Source organism: Chelonia mydas, chromosome 1 (assembly GCF_015237465.2).
Source record: "Chelonia mydas isolate rCheMyd1 chromosome 1, rCheMyd1.pri.v2, whole genome shotgun sequence".
Classification (NCBI taxonomy): domain Eukaryota; kingdom Metazoa; phylum Chordata; order Testudines; family Cheloniidae; genus Chelonia; species Chelonia mydas.
In genome coordinates, this window is record NC_057849.1 from 182,875,145 (window position 1) to 182,895,191 (window position 20,047).

General features: G+C 46.0%; 1 protein-coding gene across 8 annotated transcripts in view; it reads right to left on the minus strand.

Annotated features, from left to right (window-relative positions):
- Positions 1 to 20,047, minus strand: part of ILDR2 (immunoglobulin like domain containing receptor 2) — a 52,715-nt gene continuing 32,668 nt past the window's right edge. For 2 of the 8 annotated variants that reach the window (XM_027820046.3, XM_037906620.2), the window contains 5 exons: positions 19,363 to 19,539; positions 11,638 to 11,751; positions 9,202 to 9,409; positions 7,772 to 8,441; positions 5,800 to 6,721 (listed from right to left, as the gene is read on the minus strand). In XM_027820046.3, the coding sequence (XP_027675847.2) occupies positions 6,686 to 6,721; positions 7,772 to 8,441; positions 9,202 to 9,409; positions 11,638 to 11,751; positions 19,363 to 19,539 (1,205 nt within the window). In that variant the 3' untranslated portion in view covers positions 5,800 to 6,685. Of the gene's footprint in view, positions 6,722 to 7,718; positions 8,442 to 9,201; positions 9,410 to 11,637; positions 11,755 to 19,362; positions 19,540 to 20,047 lie in introns of all 8 variants that reach the window. The other 6 variants (XM_043538434.1, XM_043538436.1, XM_043538435.1 and 3 more) reach the window with 4 other exon arrangements.

The window sequence follows — 20,047 nt, forward strand, 5'->3', positions numbered from 1 at the left end:
TTCTTGAAAAATGTCCCCCCACAAGGGATGACCTGTTAAAGTCCAGATCCCCATTGCAGTGACTGTAAACTTTTTGTGCTCCTGCCATCCCTCTATCATTCTGTCTGTGACTTAGCAACCTGCTGATATCACCAGCTTCCCCCAGAAAGATCTTGAAACCCATTTTACTATTTCTTTTAGTAACAGGCTGGGTTAAATTTTGTTGTGGTGCTGGGTTTGACTTACTACTGATCAAGGGCTTGATCCTGTGAGCTACTGAGAGTACCCCAGACTCCCACTGACAAAAGTAAAATTTTGAGCCTGGAAGGCCAAATAGATGGGACAAAGTGCCAAACACTTTCAGCCTAATACTGAGTGACATCGGCACCAATTGAAATCAGTGGGAATTGAGGGTGCTCAGCTCTAGCATGATTGGGCCCTTATTAGGGAAGATATTTGAAGAGGAGTAGAAAATAATAAAAGGAAGGGTCATGCTACCCTCTCCATTGACTCAAGTAGTCCAGGACAAGCACCAGTGGCCTAGTTCTTAAGTTCTAATACACCTCCATTAAGGAAAGAACCCCAGCCCATTGTGATGCCTGGGAAACTCATAAAGCTGATGCAGCTTTTGAAAATGGAACAACTCAGCTCAACCTTGCTATTATCTGTCCTACAAGTTCAAGCAACGGGAAATTCCACTAGTTTAAGCGTAACTGACTGTCAGTCTTGTGATTGTGCCCTTGTCCAGCGTGGGGCAGAAGCTGTATTTCTTCAGTTGCTTTAGGGGTGGGGATCAAGGTTTTCTCAAATCTATAATATATTGGTTGGAAAAGGAAAGTAAAATGTAAGCAAAATAGGCCTCTACAAAGCACCACCTCAGGGCTATGTGTGAACATTAAGCTGGGGCTGTGGACGTATCCCATGCCAGCAGGTGTCCCCAGAGGCATTTGGCTGATTCACAGCCAGAACTCCTTCGGTCATTGGGGAAGCTACAGGCCAGATTGGGAGCTCTGATACCTTTTAAAAGGATGCAGCACGCACCATGGTTCCGCTGACTGGTACAGAAGGGGGAGTGGAGCCGTGGCACTGGATTGTCTGGCCCTTGCACTAAGGGCCATGATTGGCCTCCACAGAGATTAACAAGGTTCAGGAGGTTTATTTTAAAATGCCACTCCCTCTCCCTCAGTTACAGTGCTAGCATAGGGCCTGCCACAATCTGCCCCTCCATCTTTCAGGAGACACTTGCAATTGTTTCCCGAAGTTTGTAGATATTCAAATGCTTGATCTGTTAATTTTCAATTTCAGTTGTCTGGGAGGTTACTCATACATCATCCCTGGACAGGCTTACAGTGTATCGCAGAGAAATGCTGAAGATCACTGAGAAGTCATTTTCATCACTAGCTAAAGTATATTTTCTCATTCCATTGCATCAGTCTCTCTCAGCAGCCCAGACCACATCTCTGTCAGCATGAGTGGATTGACCTCCTACAGTTGATCCAGCCACTGCTCTAAAAGTTGATACAGTTTAAAAGTATTCTTTTATTGTGTCTCTTGTCTTAGCTAGTCAACATAGTGATGCTTCTGTAGAGGGGCCTCTCAGCTTAATTGGGAGTGTTCCAGTCAGGAAGACCCTGAGTAGTGCAAGCCAGCCTTGGAGACTACAAGTCAGCCTTGGAAACTACACTTCCATAGGGAAGAGAGAGACACTGCCATTTCCAAGGGATGCAGGGGGAACATGCCCTGGGCTGTATCTTGGTGAGGAGCTGGGATACTGGTCAGGGGAGCTGAGATTGCTTTGTGGAGCTCTGTCCAAACCAGGAGCTGCTTTGTGAAAACCAGAAGCTGCTGGCTCTTTGATCAAGCAGGGAGGCTCATGGAGGCAGCTGCTGGGCTTCACAGCAACAGTCCAGTGCCCAAAATTGACTGAGGTTAGCCTTCAGTGAAAGCAGTATGAGTAACCCTTTGCTGTTTGGGAAAGTGCTTGCAGGGGAAGGGGGATAGCAAAGAGGCTTTAAGGGGTTTCCCTGAGTCTGAGAAGATATGAAGTGCTCGTATTGTCTAACCAGGATCTGGGGTTACTGACCTCTGGCTATAACAACTCCCATCTTCAGAGGTGTCGTGCAGCTTGAAATGATCCCAAGTTAGAATTGCTCTCCCCATGTTGCCGAGGCTGGACTGCTTTACTGGACGAACAGAGTGCTGTCCTCAGCTTCGACAGCAAGTACGCCCACACAAGCGTCTAGAACTCTGAAATTCAGAGGAGTGCACACTCAGGGGGTGGGGAAATGGTGGCAGTGTAAATATAAATTGGTGAAGTTTCATTTATTGCAGTAAACTGCACTTAACTGATTTATTGAAGTGCCCCCTCTGATTTAAAATGGTTGTGGCATTTTCATTTTCAGTCTGTTATATCATGTGTTTCTAAATTGTTGAGTAAAGGTTTGTTAACTCTAATCTAAGTGCGTATTGGATGTATATTATTTATAATTGGTACTTTTGAGTTAGACCCTTTGCATAGATTAGCTCAGGGTTACTTCTGGAAGCTCCCAAGGCATACCCTTGAGTGTGTACAGGGCCCAGCCAGGTGGAGGCACTGCCAAGATTAATTTCCTTTACAAGTAAAATTACTGCAGCAAAGGGGTGGATAGAGGATTCCCACCTGTCCAATATCACCACTGCGATACTCAGGATCTCCTTTACTATTGACATCATCAGGCACCTGCGCACACAGGTGAGCATTGCCTGCTCCCAAATAATCTAGAAAGGAAGGGGGGGGGGGGTTTACATTTCATGTTGTGATTATAAAATATGTGTCTTTGATGTGACTCAGATATTGACATCCTGAAGGGAAAGGATCTTAATTTTATGCTAGCTATAAAACTGATCAATAGAGAATTTAGAATTTTAGATCCTTGTCACTCCCAGATTAAGTGGAATACTTAGGTTGGTTTATTTTATAGTGCTGGTCACTCTACAGATGTTCTGACAGATTAAGTGGATAAACGCTTGTCATTTTTCCTCATCTGAAACAATGACAAGTGAATCTTCCCAGACCATGGGCTAGAATAGCACTGGTGGTGCTGCTTTTCAAAGTTTATGGGACAATGGATTCTTGTAGCTATAGAAACCACAGTTCCCGTTCTATACCCCCCCCATCTTATGAACTGGTCCATTTGGAGCTGGTGCAGAGATCCCCCTCCCTATTGGAGAAATAATCCAGTCTACAGCTTGTCCCAGTCACTAGGTGTACAGAACTTCATTTGCATACAGAGAATATTAAGCAGCTGGGCAGGGGGGCGAGGAGGAGTGAATTATTGAGGAACTGGGAGATTCTAGAGTAAGAGTGGAACAGCAGGGACTGTGCAGTGTCCTGATGTGGCTTTGGGAAGCGTGGTCCTTTTCTGAGACTGGAAAGTGATGTGTGGCACCCAGGGGAAAATGTGCTTGGCCTCTAGTCCTGGTGCATTTCCAGGTAAAATTATCCTGATCAGAAACATCAACACTTTTTTTTTTTTACTTGCAACTCTTTCCCAGTCATTAAAGTTTGAGTGTAATGTAAGACATATGGAGGGTCAGACAGAGAAGATATAAGTGTGTTACCAGGATATCCTAAATCTAAGAGAAATAGTCTACAAATCTGCATTTATCCCATTCACAACCATGACTTCATCCTCATTAACTAAATGGCAACCTTATACAGCCATATTCAAATGTCCTCAAGCATCAGCCTCGAATGAGTAACAGTGAATCAAATACATGGTGAGAGGTGTGTTATTTTTAATATATAGGGTTAGATTCCTGAGGGTTTGATCAAATGAATCAGTGACTGATTGAAGGAGAAGGCACAACTCTGTTACAATTTCCAGAATGCTTTGGGAAATAGGTTTCCAAGACAACTTTAAATGCCTCTCTTTCCTCTCTCATGCTATGGTATTGGCTGACAGAGCTCTTTCAGATCTCCAAATATAATGGTCTCTGGGGTTGCTGGTTGCCAGGTAGAAAGGACACAATGGGATGAGTTCCTTCAACCTCCTTAGCTCTTCTTGGGGAGGCTCCGGTGCTAGGACTTTCCAGGATCACACACTAATGAGAAGCAGAGTATGAATTACTTTAAATGTATTCTCTCTGGCTAACAATAACACAGAACAAAGCCAGAAGGACAGTGTGTGCTCACAGGGTGATCTCGCTTGGATTTACAAAGATACACTCACTAGAGTGGAGAGGGAGAATGGGAATGGATCATTCCTCTAACACAGGGATTCTCAACATTTTTCTTTCTGAGCCTCCCCAACATGCCATAAAGACTCCACAGCCTGCCTGTGCCACAACTTTTTCTGCATATCCAGTAGATTAAAAGCCAGGCCAGCATTAGGGGGTAGCATGCAGGGCAACTGCCCGGGGCTCCACGCCACAGGGGGCCCTGCGAAGCTAAGTTGTTCAGGCTTCAGCTTCAGCCCAGGGCGGTAGAGCTTGGGCTTCAGCCCTGGGCCCCAGGTAGTCTAACACTGGCCCTGCTCTCTGGTTTATTTTGGTGGCCCCCCTGAAACTTGCTCGCAGCCCCCCAGAGGGCCCCGGACTCCTGCTTGAGAACCACTGCTCTAAGACATGGTCCATAATCCCCATCTCCCACTGGGACTCAAAGTGACAACATCGGATCCTTGGGGATTATCCCCCACCATTCTGGGTAAAATCTGAAGCAAAAATAGGATGCTGAGTAATTATATGGCAAGGAAAGTGCCAAGTTCAATACAAATCCAAAGAGAAGTTTGTAACAGTCATGGAGCACTGCAGCTATGTTAATAAATAGGGACAGAGAAATCACACTGCTTCAAGGTCCAATCCTGCACCAGTGCCCAAAATAGCATTGCTCGAGCACTTAGCAAAAGATTTAAGACCAGATATTTTACTAACTTTCGGAATAGAAAGAAAGGCTGTATGTCACAGGGGAATGCTGGCCATCCCACTGATATTCCCCCACACGTCCCCACCCCCACCCCCCTCCACTGTTCCTCAGACGTTCTTGTCAACTGCTGGAAATGGCCAACCTTGATTATCACTACAAAACGTTCCGCGCCCCACCCCTCCCCCCGCTCTCCTGCTGGTAATATCTCACCTTACCTGATCACTCTCGTTACAGTGTGTATGGTAACACCCACTGTTTCATGTTCTCTATGCATATAAATCTCCCCACTGTATTTTCCACTGAATGCATCCAATGAAGTGAGCTGTAGCCCATGAAAGTTTATGCTCAAATAAATTTGTTAGTCTCTAAGGTGCCACAAGTCCTCCTGTTCTTCTTCCCACTGATATAAGGTTCCCATTAATTTCTAGCCCTGGCAGGTGGAAGTTAAAACCATGTTCTGATCAGCATCTTACTTTTTTTCCCCTCCACATGAATTCCAACATGATTTTAGCAGCTAGAAATTAAATTAGAGTGAGAAATGACTGTATTATACTCTTTGAAAGCAGAAATGTCATGCTTCCAGATGGTGTGAAGCACGCATTTCTAAATTCAGCTGTTCCTGAGACATCAGCCACTAAAATCATGTCAAGATGGAAGTGGGCGACCTGGAAGTAACTGGAATGAGGTGATTTTTAAGCGTGTGTTTTGGCCAAGATATTATTTTTTTCCGTTTCTGTTGTTTCTCTTTTGGCTGTCCTGGATTGGTAACCAGAAAGGAATAATGCTGATCCTTGCAGAAGGAAGAGCCATGGCTTCTCTCTCATACCATGATTTTCTCCTTCTTGTTTCTTTAAAACAAAAAGCCCACTGTCCAGAGCAGTGTGATGACACCACAAGCAGACCAGTGACAAGGTTGAGCTGTGTTTGTCATATGATCGAACAGATTACCCTTCTGAAGCTTTATATTGTCATATCTCAGCCTCAAGGAAATGCACACATATCGAGACAAACAACAGTGAGAAGAACCATGTTATGTTCTCATTACAATAAAATCTACTTAGATCCACTTTTAAAACAGTACATAAAATCGCACTTGCAGTTCCCATCACTGAATGAACAGGACTAAAAATATCAAACCAACCAACCCACGCTTGTTTCTCTCCCTGCTCAGCCCTTAGCATAGTGCCACGCTCAGCGGTATTTTGTTAGAGATTTTCTTTCAGAACTTTCAGGGGACGGGGACCTTGCCATCTTGAGGAAACTTGCAGTTCTTAGAATGAGGCCTCCTCACAGCATGGAAGAGATGGGACATGGAGACATCTCGGTGTGATGAGTGTGAGAGGCAGTCCCCACCTCCTAAGGCTCTGAGTGCAAGAGGCATGAAGACAACTTCCTTCCAAGTCTAGGACATGGGAAACAGTGAGAGCAAGCAGTATGGAGACAGGCCTCTCCTAATGTGGGATGAGGCATTCTGGGGTGAGAGGCTAGAAGCCAGCCCCTCTTTGAGTTTGAGACCCTTGGGACATGGAATATGGCGACAGCTGCCTTGAATGTGGAACAGAGTTCCAAAGAGAGCCCTATCACTGATTTTCCTGGAGGACTCTCCCACAGCAAGTGGGATGAGAGCTATTGGTTGGAGTCTGCCTCTACAGATGGCCTCCACTCCCGTGGTGAAACAGACAGTTGAAAGAGAATATCCATAGCTGGTGGCTGCAAAGGTTCACTGGGACCTGTTTGCTTAGGGCTCTGTATCTCAGCCTCACGGCCACCTCAGCCCATCAACACGACTCTTCTGTGACAACATCAAACCACAAGGGACATCCTGGTTGGGAAATCATTCTGAGGAAGAGATAAGAAGAAATATAAACATAAAATCACATGTGAAATCAGGAGAAAGAGACAGCTTGGGCGGGTGGGCCTGCACAACAGAATGAATGGCATTAGCTTCACCAGAGTGTGCTGAATGCACCTGCTGCCAAGGGGGCAGCATGCATCTCCACATTAAGCTGCAAGGCCCCCCATTCTCTCACACACATTAACTAAGCACAGAGGGAGGGTATTGATCATACTACCCAAGTTGCGGGATGTATCCCACTAAGTGGACATGAGGGGACATTCAACACCCTGACCTACCAAGTCCTTTGAACAGATTCAGGGACCCCACAAACCAGACTGAAGCAGGAATTTGCTCCTCCCCACTAACCAGTCTGAGGAGGGGCGCATTGGGCACATGCATGCACTCACAGATGCAGAGCAGTTCATCTCCACATAGACACACCTTTCCAAAACCATTCCTCTTAGGGCTGTTACACAAGCATTCACCACTAAATGCATCCCAGCCCACAAAATGCATACCCCACCCCACATCTAGCATGGTTGCCATGGATATGGCCCGCAATTCCTCTATGCCCCAGATGTCTCATCCCTACCATGTTCCCCCGACCCTGATAACCTCCCCTCCCCATCGCTCCATCCTGATCCTCCTATGCCCCTAACCTTCCCTCCTCACCTACTCCATCTGATCCGCCTAGGCCCAAATATAACCTCCCCTCCACAGTCACTCCACTCTGACTGCTCTATTCCAGATAACCTCCCCTCCCTGCCTCACCCACTCCAGGATGATTGGCTCAATGCAAAGATCACAACTCCTGCCTCTCCCCATCACGAACACCTAAAATTCACCATAGCTGCCTCACCCTCAGGATCTCCTAAATCTACATGTACCACTTCTGGCAAGGCCCCTCACGCTCCACCCCTTGCCTGGGGTTCCTCCACCAAGACCCTAAACTCCATCTCTTGCCTGGTGATCCCCCAGACCCTAGATAGCATCCCCTGCCTGGTGTTCCCCGCTCATCCCATTTGGATCAGGAGTGCCAGACACGGCCTCACTGTTTTCTTGGGCTCCTTTTTCCTTTTCTTCTCCGAGGCATTGAGGTAAGCCTGCTCCCTGGTCCTGTACGAAGGGCCGCGGCTCAGCTCCCTCTCGCTGTATGGAGGCAGGGTGTCTTCTCCTTCCTCTGGCTTTGGCGGCTGCTGCTGCTGCTGCCCTGCTTTGTAGGTGGACGGCGGTGACCAGGCATAATACGTTCCCCCTCGCTGGCTGGGCTGCGAGCTCAGCTTCGAGGGCGTCTCACTGCGTTCGCCACTCTCCTCATAGCTCCGGGATTTCCTCTCTAGGACGCTGCTGAGGTAGGAGTGGTCATACTTCTGACTCCCTCCAGGCGTCCGGCTCACCAGCCTGGGCAGGTGCTTCTCATCGTGGGCCCGTCTCCTGGGCGGGCTGTATGACCAGCCCCTATCCGAGTCTGTCAGCGGCTCGCGGTTCCCCCTGCGCTTGCCATAGTACTCCTCCGAGGAGCTGTCCTGGTGCTGCACCACCCCGCCACGTCCCCCTCGCGACTCCGACCTCTCGAAACGCCGGGGCTCCTGGCTGCCATCTGTCCGGCGGGTGCGCTGGCTGTAGGACTCTGCGAAGGCCGCCAGCTCGTCCATGGAGACGGCCGGCACGCCCACAGCGAAGTTCTTCCTCGACAGCATTTCTGATTTCGATCTCTGCTGGCTGCAGGACAGAGGAGGGCAGAATTGTGAGATACAGGGTGTGCCTCCCATTGGAGCTGGGAGGAGGAAGCAAGGGCTACTCCCAAGCACTGAAGACTGTTGGCACACATATGCCCTGATGGGGAAACCGAGAAGCAGCCTGCCATATTGCCATCACCAGCAAGCTTTGAGTGAACAATGTGCATTGTACCAACAGACCCTCTGGGGAGGGGAATCCCTGCTATTGCCTTTAAGGGACTGAGCTGCACTTCCTACAGGCTGCTCCACCAGAGACACTAGGGTGAGAGTCCCAGGGGATGAAGGTGTGGATTAGTGTGCTCTAAGGAGTGGAGTGCCATTCCCTTGGGCCAGCACTGCAGACCGCATTGCACAGAGAGACTGGAGTGTGGTTCCTCCTAGAGTGCACTGTATCTCTTAATGCATCAGAGAGACTGGGGTGCAATTTCCAGGAGTCCCACTGCACACAGGGGAGGGGTTTGGGTTTCTTGGCCTTATAAATGACTATCAAATATTTCACACTATCAGACATGGAATGGGAGAGGGGTCTGGCTTTGCCTGAGCGGATGGGCTAGGGAGAGCTGTGCGAATCAGATCAATTCTATTTTTGTCCAAGGCAGGCCCCGTTTCCATCTTCCCCCATTCTGTATCCCCTCTGCTCTGTCAGCTGGGAACAGATCATCAAGGAAGTGAGGACGGCTGTGACCTTTCTTCCTTCACTATTCCCTGGCCAGGTACAGCTGTCTCCTGAGCACTGCACTCACCTATGCCTAAAGCTGTCCCTCTCCTCCCTGTAATCAGAAATCGCCTGTGTCCTTGATGCACCACCTCCGCTAATCACCCCTGCCCAGTACTCCGCATCGCCATCCAGGTCCCCCGCAGGAGGTAGGGGTTTCCTTCGCACCTGCCGGTAAGGCTGACGGAAGTTCGAGTCCTCGTGCAGGGAGCTGAGTTCAGAGATGGTGTTGTTATCTGCCAGGACACGGAAGAGAAACAGACACTGCAGAGATGTGTGTGTGAGAAGGGACAGTGAGACCATGGTGGGACTAGTTCTGATACATTCAGACAGAAGCCAAGCCCCCCTCCATTAAAAATAATCAGAAACAGAATCCAAACCCATTCTCAGAATGCTGGCCTGGGTTCCTCCCACCCCGGGACTCCCTGTGAATTTTATATCTCAATTCACAACACATTTGGAGAATGCTTCTGGTCCAATTTCAGCCTTATCTGGGTGTTCTGTTTTGTATACATAGGCACATATGCACCTCCCCTGGTGTCAAACTGGCTGGCCGTGGGTTTGGCCTGACTAGCCAAGCTAAAACAAGATCAACCCCCACAAAAAACGATCTGCACGCTCCCTGCCATCTCTCGTCTGTTGAATCGCTGTCAGTCACTACCCCGTCAAGCACAATGACATCTGGATTCCAGACGTTCCAATCTGGAGAGAGTCTTTTTATAGTAGGTCTGGTGGGTGTAAATGGCAATGCGCTCCATGATGACTGTTTTAGAACTACATGTAATTTGTTAGTTTCTCCTAATCAGTACAGAGCTATGATTAATGCCATTCCCTAAACCTTTATCGTCATTGATTGAGGGAGCTCATGCATCTGTGACTGCCAGGATCTAAAGGCATCTCTGTACAGACACCTACTCGGTGGACCTATTGGATGCACAGGCTAATGATAACGGGCACAAGTTTTTTTGGAAAATGATCTGTATCCACCACATATGAATGTCAAGACCCCTCACTGGGTTGGATGACTCAGTCACTAGGCTACCTCAGGCATTTGATCTCTCTTGTCTTCTTTACCAGCAATGTTTTTAGGTCTGTTCGTTTGTTTATTTTTAAGTGTGCTGGCAGAAGGCATCAGCAGCCAAGCCTGTGAACCCTGGCTTGATGGGTAGAGCCCAGCAAAACAATGAAAGACCTGGCCCTTCAGATGATGGAGGGGCCAGATAATCCACAGATTATGAGGTACAAGGAATGAAAAAACAGGGATGGGTGTGCAGGTTTTAGGGTCAAAATGAGGAATCCTCATGGGGCCATGCAGAAGAGAATCCTGCATAGGCCTCACCACTTCAAGAAGGAGTCCTAGAAGTCAGTGGAGGCCACTCAGAGGAACTCTGCCTTGATATTTGCCAGCCCCACAGACTGATATCCTCTGTACATGGAACAGGTACAGTACACAGAGCAGCACTGCAAGCTTCTTCCCCCATTCACACACACTGCCCCACCCATGTGCCTCAACCCCCTGACCTGGACAGATCATCACTAGGCACCTGATTCTGCCATCCTTAATCATAGGCTAAGGGTCAAGTTTAAAAAGATGAGGTTTTAAAGTTTGGAAATGTAGAGTTAAAGGTCCACAAATAATCTTAATTCATCAGCCTCTGTCCTCTACCTATCCACAACCAGCCTCTTCACCCCCAGTCAGTATACTGCCATGCCATGATACCTCTTCCACACTGCCTGTGTGAACTCTGTCCCGCACCCACTAGACTGTAAACACCTCTGTAAATACTACAACGGGCCTCTGACCCATCCCCTATTGCCCAGTGTCACAAACCTTCCTCCCCTGTAACTGTTCACACACTGACAGCTAGAATCCCTGACATCTCTTCTCCTGGTAAATGAAAGAAACAACCGTATTGTTTCAGATCTACCATTTCACTGAGGTGACCAGTACAAACTACCTCTCCGTCCCCCAAAGCATATTGAGGCTGTTATACTAATAACATAACATATACCTTAAGAGACTTATTGCAGACCCACATTTCCTCCTAAAAGTATACAGACACCACACTGTCTCACACACCCACAGTTACACCATAGCTATATGACAGAGAAGGCAGGAATGTGGGCCTAGATTTTCAAACATGGGTGTCAAAACTTAGGGTCCTAATTCCTTATTTACATTCCTACATAAACAGGGCTGATTTTTAAAAGTGTTGAACATCCAACGGCTCCTACTGACGTTGAAAATCATGCCACATATTTTGGTGCCTATTTATGTTCTAAGCCTAACTCTAGGCATCATACATTCTTGAAGAGCTAGGCCATAGGGTCTAAGTTCAATTTGTTTGTGGAACCATCACTATGAATTTCCAGACTATTAATCATAGAATCATTGGACTGGACGGGACCTCGAGAGGTCATCTAGTTCAGGCCTGGGAAGGGTCAAACAGTGTCTGTTTCTCACATCGCTCTCGCATCCTCCTGGCTGGGTCAAATTGTGCCAGTTCTTTCTCGACGTAGTACAACACCTTCATGGAGTCCCTCTCCTTGTCAGCCTGGATCCTGTACCCCTTGCGCACTGCTGGGAGAAGAAAACATTCAGAGGATGGCACTTTCAAACCAAGAAGTGGCTTTTGGTCTACACAACTTCTGTAGCTAATTGAGCCCACATCCTCAGGCAGGTGGCCTAAAACTCCCACAGCCTGTGGATTGGTCATTTTGTCATTGCTTCAGGTGAAATTCAAGAGCAACATGATATGAGGTTGAACAGCTACGTTGTTTATAAAGTTTGCAGCAATAGCAAAGTGAGTTTGGAAGAGACCACTACATACAACAAAAATATACTGACGTAGTGTCATTGTGACAGGGTGAATCTACCCCACGCAGGGACTGGCAAAGGGTAAAGTAACACCCTTGTCAACCTCAGGAGAACACCCCCCATTTCAAACCCTCAGGAAAGGATTTGTCAGGGCAGCAATGTGGTGAGAGGGGGCATGGCAGAGTGGAGTCCTGCTATGCCTGGCCCTCTACTAGCACAGGGGCCAGTGGCATACGCTCCTGAGCAGCACTATCTTGCACTGAAGCCAGGTGGCTGAGAATCAGGGAGCTGCAACTGGCCTGCTGCACTCTCCCGCTCCCCTACTCTACCTGAGCTCTGCTCGGAGGTGGTGAAGAGTATATTCCATGGGGTATCGGAAATTCCAGGGAATACAGAGGGAAGCCCATGAAGTGTCTTCAGATTTAAGATCTTTAAGTGCCTTAAAAGTAAACAATAAGATTCTGACGTTTACACTGAATGTACTGGTGAACCAATGGCAGAATCTTAAAAGAGATCCCATTTGTTCTGTTGGGTACCTGCAAAACTGCAGGCTGCTGCATTCTGTACATACCGTATTTTATACAAAATGTAGGGCTCAGTCATAACTAGTAAGTTACCTCACCTGCAAGGGGAGTGCTATGCCCCTTCGTGGCATATGGCATACTTCCCCACCTGTGTGCCTGGACAGCTCCAATCTTTTGCTTCCTCCCTGCTTTTTATATGTGCCTGGAGCCACAGGGACCGTAATTATGAGAGGCTCTTGCATAGGGTACATTGTGTGGAAGGCTCTTTGTGCATTTCCTCTCCCTACCCTATATGTCCACAAAAGGGCCTATGCCAATGTGGCCCATACTTTGCAAACAGAGAATTACAGTACGCAGGTCTTTGAAGAAACTAAAGTATTTACAAGAGATGGTTAAGCAAAGGTCCCAGTCTTGTGCTATTCCAGAACTGGTCTGGCTGCAAAATGTGAATAACAATCTGACACCCAAACTCACCCCACCAGGAGAAAAGGGCCCAGGGAAACAAGAAAAGAAATCTGGCTGGGAACTCTTAAATCATCTAGAACTTGAAACCAACCAATCCATTTTGTTTGGATTTAATATGCTTGCTCATATTCGTGCATGCACCAGACATTGCTTGCATACTTATCTGATACTGTGGTTTTCAATAACGTCGGCTGGTGTTTTGTTCTGGAAGAGTCTCTCAAAGATTTATTCCTGACACGGTAGTGACTAACATGTAGATTCCACGTTACGTTGCATGATGTGCACTGCTTGGACTATAATGGCTTGTCTACACAGGACATTACTACGCAGCAAGCCAGGTTGTGAATCTACAGCACACAAGCTTGCCATGCAGTAGCCTGCCAGATGGATATGGCTACAGCACGTGAAAGTCCTGCAGTGCAGCTTAGCATATTGCTGCTTGAAGATTTTCTCTGCACTGTAGCCGTGTCCACATGGCAAGTTACTATGTGGCAGGCTGGTGCACTGCAGATTTATACCCTGGCTTGCTGCATAGTAACTTGCCATGTAGACAAGTCCTGAGTCACCTTCTGTCCTAAACTGCTGTGCAATGCTGCTGTGCTCCACTCCAAAAATGGCTGCATTTCAACTGTGGCTAAATCAATTCCTGTAATTAGTTTGTGAAGTACTTTGGTGTGAAAGTGCTTTATTGTATGTTACTGTACATTTGTAAGGTAAATAACCCTATTAAACTATGACCTTGTGTATGTGTACTTAGTAAAGACAATTAGATGCGTAAGACATAGTGTGGTGCTATTAGAATAGTGTCTGCAGTTTGTGTACCTTAAAAAAACACCCTTCAATAGCTCAGCTGATGGAAGTCTAGAATTTTGTTCTTCCATTGTGCGTTGTTATTGTTACAAATATGTGCATATAAGCCCTACAAATGTGCAGAACACACAGAGGTACTATTCCTACCCTACAAAGCTTACTACATTATATCTCTATAAGTGAATTTTGTGCCAGTGAAAGGTGCTGGATTGACAAATCTGGAAACTAAATTCTTCCACTGCACAGACAGAGCAAGCACAGCAGTGCGCACTTCCCCGCTCTGCCTTGCCAGTGTGCCTGAACTAGCCTGGACACTGCCAACAAAAGTGCCAATTTATGGATATTTTTTCTGACATATCTACTCAGTAGTGCTGGAACTAGGGGTGCTGGGGATGCTGCTGAACCCCTGGCTTGCAGCAGTAATAACAAATACCAAATACATAGTTTCCATCATCAGCAACCCTACTATAAAAATTGTTCCAGCACCCCGGTATCTACTAGGAATTGGATTAACCCCTGTGATGCTGGCAGGCCAGATGCCACCTCTTGCCCAGGCTACAGGCATTAGCTCAGAACTGACAACCTCGTAGCTGGAGACTGGACCAGGTCACCCGTATGTTAGTTTTGCTCAAAATAGGTATTAGTCTTATAGGAAGATATTTAGTGTTTAGACTCTATGAAATGCTTATATGTTGCTGTGTGCATTAATCTCATTGATAATAGCTGTATCCCATAGGTGATATTTACATGTTTGCTCTGTAACTATAGAAGTGTTTGCTCTGAAACTGCAAGCCCCCAGAGTCAGGAGAGAAACATTACCAAGTGAGAAATACTAGTTTGCCAGAGGGGGTGTTATTAACAGAAGGCCCACAGACACCAGACAAATCATTGTGGGACATCAGAGGACAAAAGATTTTGTTGATTACCCCCCACCCCACCCATGAAGAGGAGACATGCACGTAGATCATCTTGAACTCTGCGGGAAGGGAATAAAAATCCCTGACAGGAAGAAACTGCATCTGTTGGCTGTTTGAACTCTGAAGGGCCAGAGATTCTAAACTGCAGCCAGAGATCCCCAGGGGTTGCCCCTTGGGTCTGCCCTGAAAGATACTTCAGGCAGGCCCAGATCACTACAACTCTGTCACTCTTAGGATTTAGGTGGTAACTCATTGGTGTGTATATGTTTGCTTGCTTTAACCTGTAAAAAACTCTCTTATTCCTTTGTTCTAGTTAATAAACCTTTTGATAGTTTATTAGAGGATTGACTACAGGCATTGTCTTTGGTGTAGGATCTAGAGTACCAATTAATCTGATGTAAGTGACTGGTCTCATGGGACTGGAAGCAACCTGAATGTGGTGTGACTTTTGGTATAAGTGACCACTTATCACTAAGTCCAGTTTGTCTGGGTGGCAAGATAGACTGGAGAGTCTAAGGGGATTGTCTGTGACTCCATGGTAAGACTGTTAGAGTGATCCAGGAGTTCACACTTGTTACGAGTTTGGTGCACTTATAGAACTTGCCACCAGTTTGGGTTGTCTGCCCTCACGGAACCACTCACAGTTGTGAGCTGCTCCAGACAGCATGACACCCCCCACCTTGTCTTACACTGAACAACCATCAAGTGGGAATGACTTTGAGTCCATAGCAACCTTTTTGAAATTTGAACCGGTGATTTATAGGCTCCATCTCACATTCCAGTCCCTTGAGCCATTATTCATTTTGAGGTTGTGCCAAATATCTATGTGGGTTACATCTATAGCTCCTGGAACTGATAGAAAATTAGTTAGGCTTAATATTTCATGCTTGGCTTGCTATTGCTGCTGTATATCAGGAAAACTAATTTCCTGGCTAATTCTGGAAGCATCTAGAAACTAATATTGGCATTATGGCTGTTAAGATGATCGTGGGAAGTGCATGGAAAATATTTTCTATTACAGGTGAAGCCTAGAGTCTGTGGTTTGACTTATCAGATCTTATTACAACAATGCAAAATGCTCCCTTTACTGAACCTTTTTATTATGCCTCTGTATGGTCCCAAAATAATAGCAGTTCATACTCGCACTCTTCATCTGAAGATTGCCATGCCCTTTTTAACAGTGGAGTAAATATTTTTATTCCTGTTTTACAGATAGGGAAACTAAGGCACAGAGAAGTTAAGTAACTTGTCCAAGATCACATGCCAAATCAGTGGAAACAGAGCCCTACCTAATCGTTAGACTGTACTCCATCCTCATGAACTGCTGCTGTGTTCTTAGGTGTTAACTGTGTCCCATGGGGCACTGCTTTTTGAGCCTTCTAGAAGACCATGTCCACAGTGGCAGCAGAACCATGCTGGCTACAAGTTTAGACTGTGTTCATAAAGATCTTGCAGTGTTTCCCTCACCAGAATGGAGAAGGATTGCTTTTTCTGAGCACTGTGCTTGCAAATGAAATGACTGCCCATCTTCCCTCCCCCATCCCAAACATCTCACACACCATGAGGTCTGTAATATACCTCTTTGGACAAAAAAATCCTTGACTTCATGGGTCAGGAAAACCATGCTAGAGCCTCACTAGTAACAAGTGAGTTTAAAATGGACATATTGCCTTAAAAATTACAAATACCAACAGAACAGCTGAAAGTCTATTTATTGTTTACTTGCCTGTCAAGCCTTGAGTTTAGGGATCTGTTCTCCCTACTCAGAATGACAAACTGGGGATCCTGACTTTGGTTCTATTCCTGGCTCTGTCACTGGCTCACTGTGTGATACTGGGTAAGTCACTTAGTCTCTCTAGGCCTCAGCTTTCTCACCTATAAAACGGGGATAAACATATTAACTCACCTTGCAGGGATCTCATGATTAATGTTTTCTAAACATCTAAGCTGTTTGCGACAGGGACCGTCTTTTTGTCCTCAGTTTGTACAGCACCTAGCACACTGGAGTCCTGGACTACGACTGGGGCTATGGTAATATAAATAATAAAGCTTTTTAAGATCCTCAACTGTCTTTTTATTATTTTAAAAGTGAAAAGTCTATATAAACTGGAGTCTTGGCAAGTAAAGAGCCTTTCCATTCAGCTTTAAATTGTATCTGAGTCATAAATTTTAATTTACATTTGTATTGTGCTAATGAGCTGGGATCTCAAGAGCATATCCCTATTTCTTTTGAAGCACCTGGAACAAGGCCTGAAACCAGGTGCTCTGGCACAGTGACCGGCCATGAAATTTTTGAAAGCACGCATTGACTTCTTGGGGGGACGCTATGCTCCCGAACTATTCAACAATCCCCTGATGTGCCCAAGTCCACAGCCTACGTCCAGTGCTTCGTTCTGTGCAGTGACATTTTACTAAAAAATAATATTAAGCACTGGGCTGGAGTCCAACATGTTCTGAAGATGATTTTTTCATTGGATATGTTTCTGCTTTGGGTCAATGGCTGATTTATTTCCTATTTCTAAACACTCTGTTCCAGATCTTTCCTTTGATGATGAAAGTTTGTTCCACCAGCTCATTAGTTCACCCATTCTGATTTCAGTGGAAGAGCAAAGAAATATACAGATTGTTGAAGCTGAACATAAGAATGGGTCTGACCTATGGTCCATATCGTCCATTCCCAGCTTCTGTCAGTCAGAGATTTAGGGACACCCAGAGCATAGGGTTGTGTCCCTGACCATCTTGGCTAATAGCCATCGATGGACCTATCCTCCATGAACCTATATAATTCTTTTTTGAACCCAGTTATACCTTTGGCCTTCACAACATCCCCTGGCAACAAGTTCCACACATTGACTGTGCATTGCGTGAAGAAGCACTTCCTTATGTTTGTTTTAAACCTACTACCTATTAATTTCATTGGGTGACTCCTGGTTCTTGTATTACGTGAAGGGGTCAATAGCACTTTCGTATTCACTTTCTCCACACCAGTCATGATTTTATACACTTCTGTATCCCCCCCTGGGTTGTCTCTTTTTTAAGCTGAACAGTCAGTCTTTTAAAACTCTTTTCGTATAGCAGCTGTTCCATACTCCTAAAAATTTGTGTTGCACTTCTTTGCATCTTTTCCAGTTCTAATATATCTTTTTCAAAATGGGGTGACCCGACCTGTATGCTGTATTCAGTGTGGCTGTACGATGGATTTATATAGTGGCATTATGATATTTTCTGTCTTATTATCTATCACTTTCCTAATGGTTCCTAACATCCTGTTAGCTTTTTCGCTGCCACTGCACATTGAGTAGATGTTTTCAGAGAACTACCCACGATGACTCTAAGATCTTTCTTGAGTGGTAACAGTTAACTTGTATAGTTGGGATTATATATTCCAATGTGCATTACCTTGCATTAATCAACATTGAATTTCATCTGCCATTTTCTTGCCGAGTCACCCAATTTTGTGAGATTCCCTTTGTAACTCTTTGAGTCAACTTTGGTCTTAACTAGCTTGAGTAATTTTGTATCATCTGTAACCTATGCACCCTGTTCACCCCTTTTTCCAGACCATTTATGAATATGTTTAATAGCATTGGTCCCAGTACAGATCATTGCAGGACCTTGCTATCTACGTTTCTCCACTGTGAAAATTGACCATTTATTCCTATCGTTTGCTTCCTATCTTTCAACCAGTTAATGATCCATGAGAGCATTTATCTTATCCCTGACTGATTACTTTGCTTAAGAACTTTTGGTGAGGGACCATGTCACAGGCTTGGCTTCCTTGAGTGCTCACTTAGCACCTTGATCATCCAGTGGCCCAACGATTGTTTGGCAGGCTTCCTGCTTCTGATGAATTTTTTAGTAGTTCAAAAAAAAAAAAAATAAAAAAAAATAAGCAAATATGCTGATAAGGGAGGTGGAAGATTATTTCAAAAGCCTGATTTCCTGCTTAAGCTATCTAATTGCCTTCCATATCAGTGTGGTGCTGTGATAAAATTCAACTTTTGATAATTAATGATGACATTCCTCCTCCCCAAATTCCCCGTGCAGTTTCATATGGCAATAGTGCTCTTCCGCACTTCTCACCCTAAATTGTTCTGTAATGTGGCTGTGTCCTGTTAAGTAAATGTTGTGTTCCTCCCCAGGGGTGTCTGTTTCTCAGTGGTGGCTGAAGTAGGTGGGGTAGACACACCGCACAGATATTGTAAACCAGTCCAGTCCCAGATCTCATTTCCAAGTTAAGTTCCACATCTTTAAAGCCCACAATGGTCTATGGTTTGGCTATGTCAGAATGCCTGTCACTGTGCTCTCCACCATGTCAGTCTAGGAAGCTGTGCCTGACAGAGCTCAGGTTGTGATGTATTGGGGCAAGGGACAGGCTCTGTGTGTGTCTGTGTCCATCCAGGGGGAGGGTCCCTATCCCTAGCCACAGAACTCCCTACCACAGAAGATCATCATTACCCCCATTCTACAGATGGGGAAGCTGAGGTACAAAATGACTTGCTTAAAATAATTAAAATTCATGATTAAAATTCAGGCTCTCAGTCCTGTGCTTAGATCACACCATTCTCTCCATGGAGCTAGCCCCACTTCCTTTGAGGACTCTGCTGACTCAGAATGCTCTGACAAGCTGACAGGAGAGACAGGGTGCAGATTACCATTTTGGCTTCCTCCACTGGAGTCACTTGGCGCTAGGGGCGGGGGATGCGACTTCTCCATCAGTACAGCAGGAGATGGCACGCCAGCTCCCGGAACAGTGGGGATGTAATAAGGACCTGGGATGGAGGTGACAGCAGATGGGTATCCAGCTTTTGCCGCCTTGCCCGCTTCATACACTGAAAAGAGAGCAATAATTAGCAATGAAGTGCCAGCCCTTCCCCTCCAAGGTGCTCCACAACAGTACTCCTCCTGCTGCTCCTTCTTTGGATTTTGGTGACTGCCCAGCAGGAGTGGGTCTGGTGTGTTATGAATGGAACTCAAGAACCAGTGGATTTCTCTGAGCTTAAAAGGAGTTCCAAAAATGGTAAGGGACAGCTTATTCTATGCTGAAGACCCTCAAAGCATGGTTAGTCAAGGGCATTCAGCACATAAATCTAGGCTCCACTTAATTTCTTGTTTGGGTTTGTAGCAATTCATCCTGAAGACCAGAATGGGACTCTCAAGAGGCAAGCTTACTCCAGAGGCTCATGAACCTCAGCAAACCTGGCCTGAGATTTGGGTTTGCAATGGAACCTGGCCTTGTTTCAGGTGTTTTGCATGACACTAGTAGGCAGCTGCTTTGCAGCGTGGGAAGGACACATACTAGAATGTTCTCTGCTCTGCAGCCACAGCACAAACGTAGCT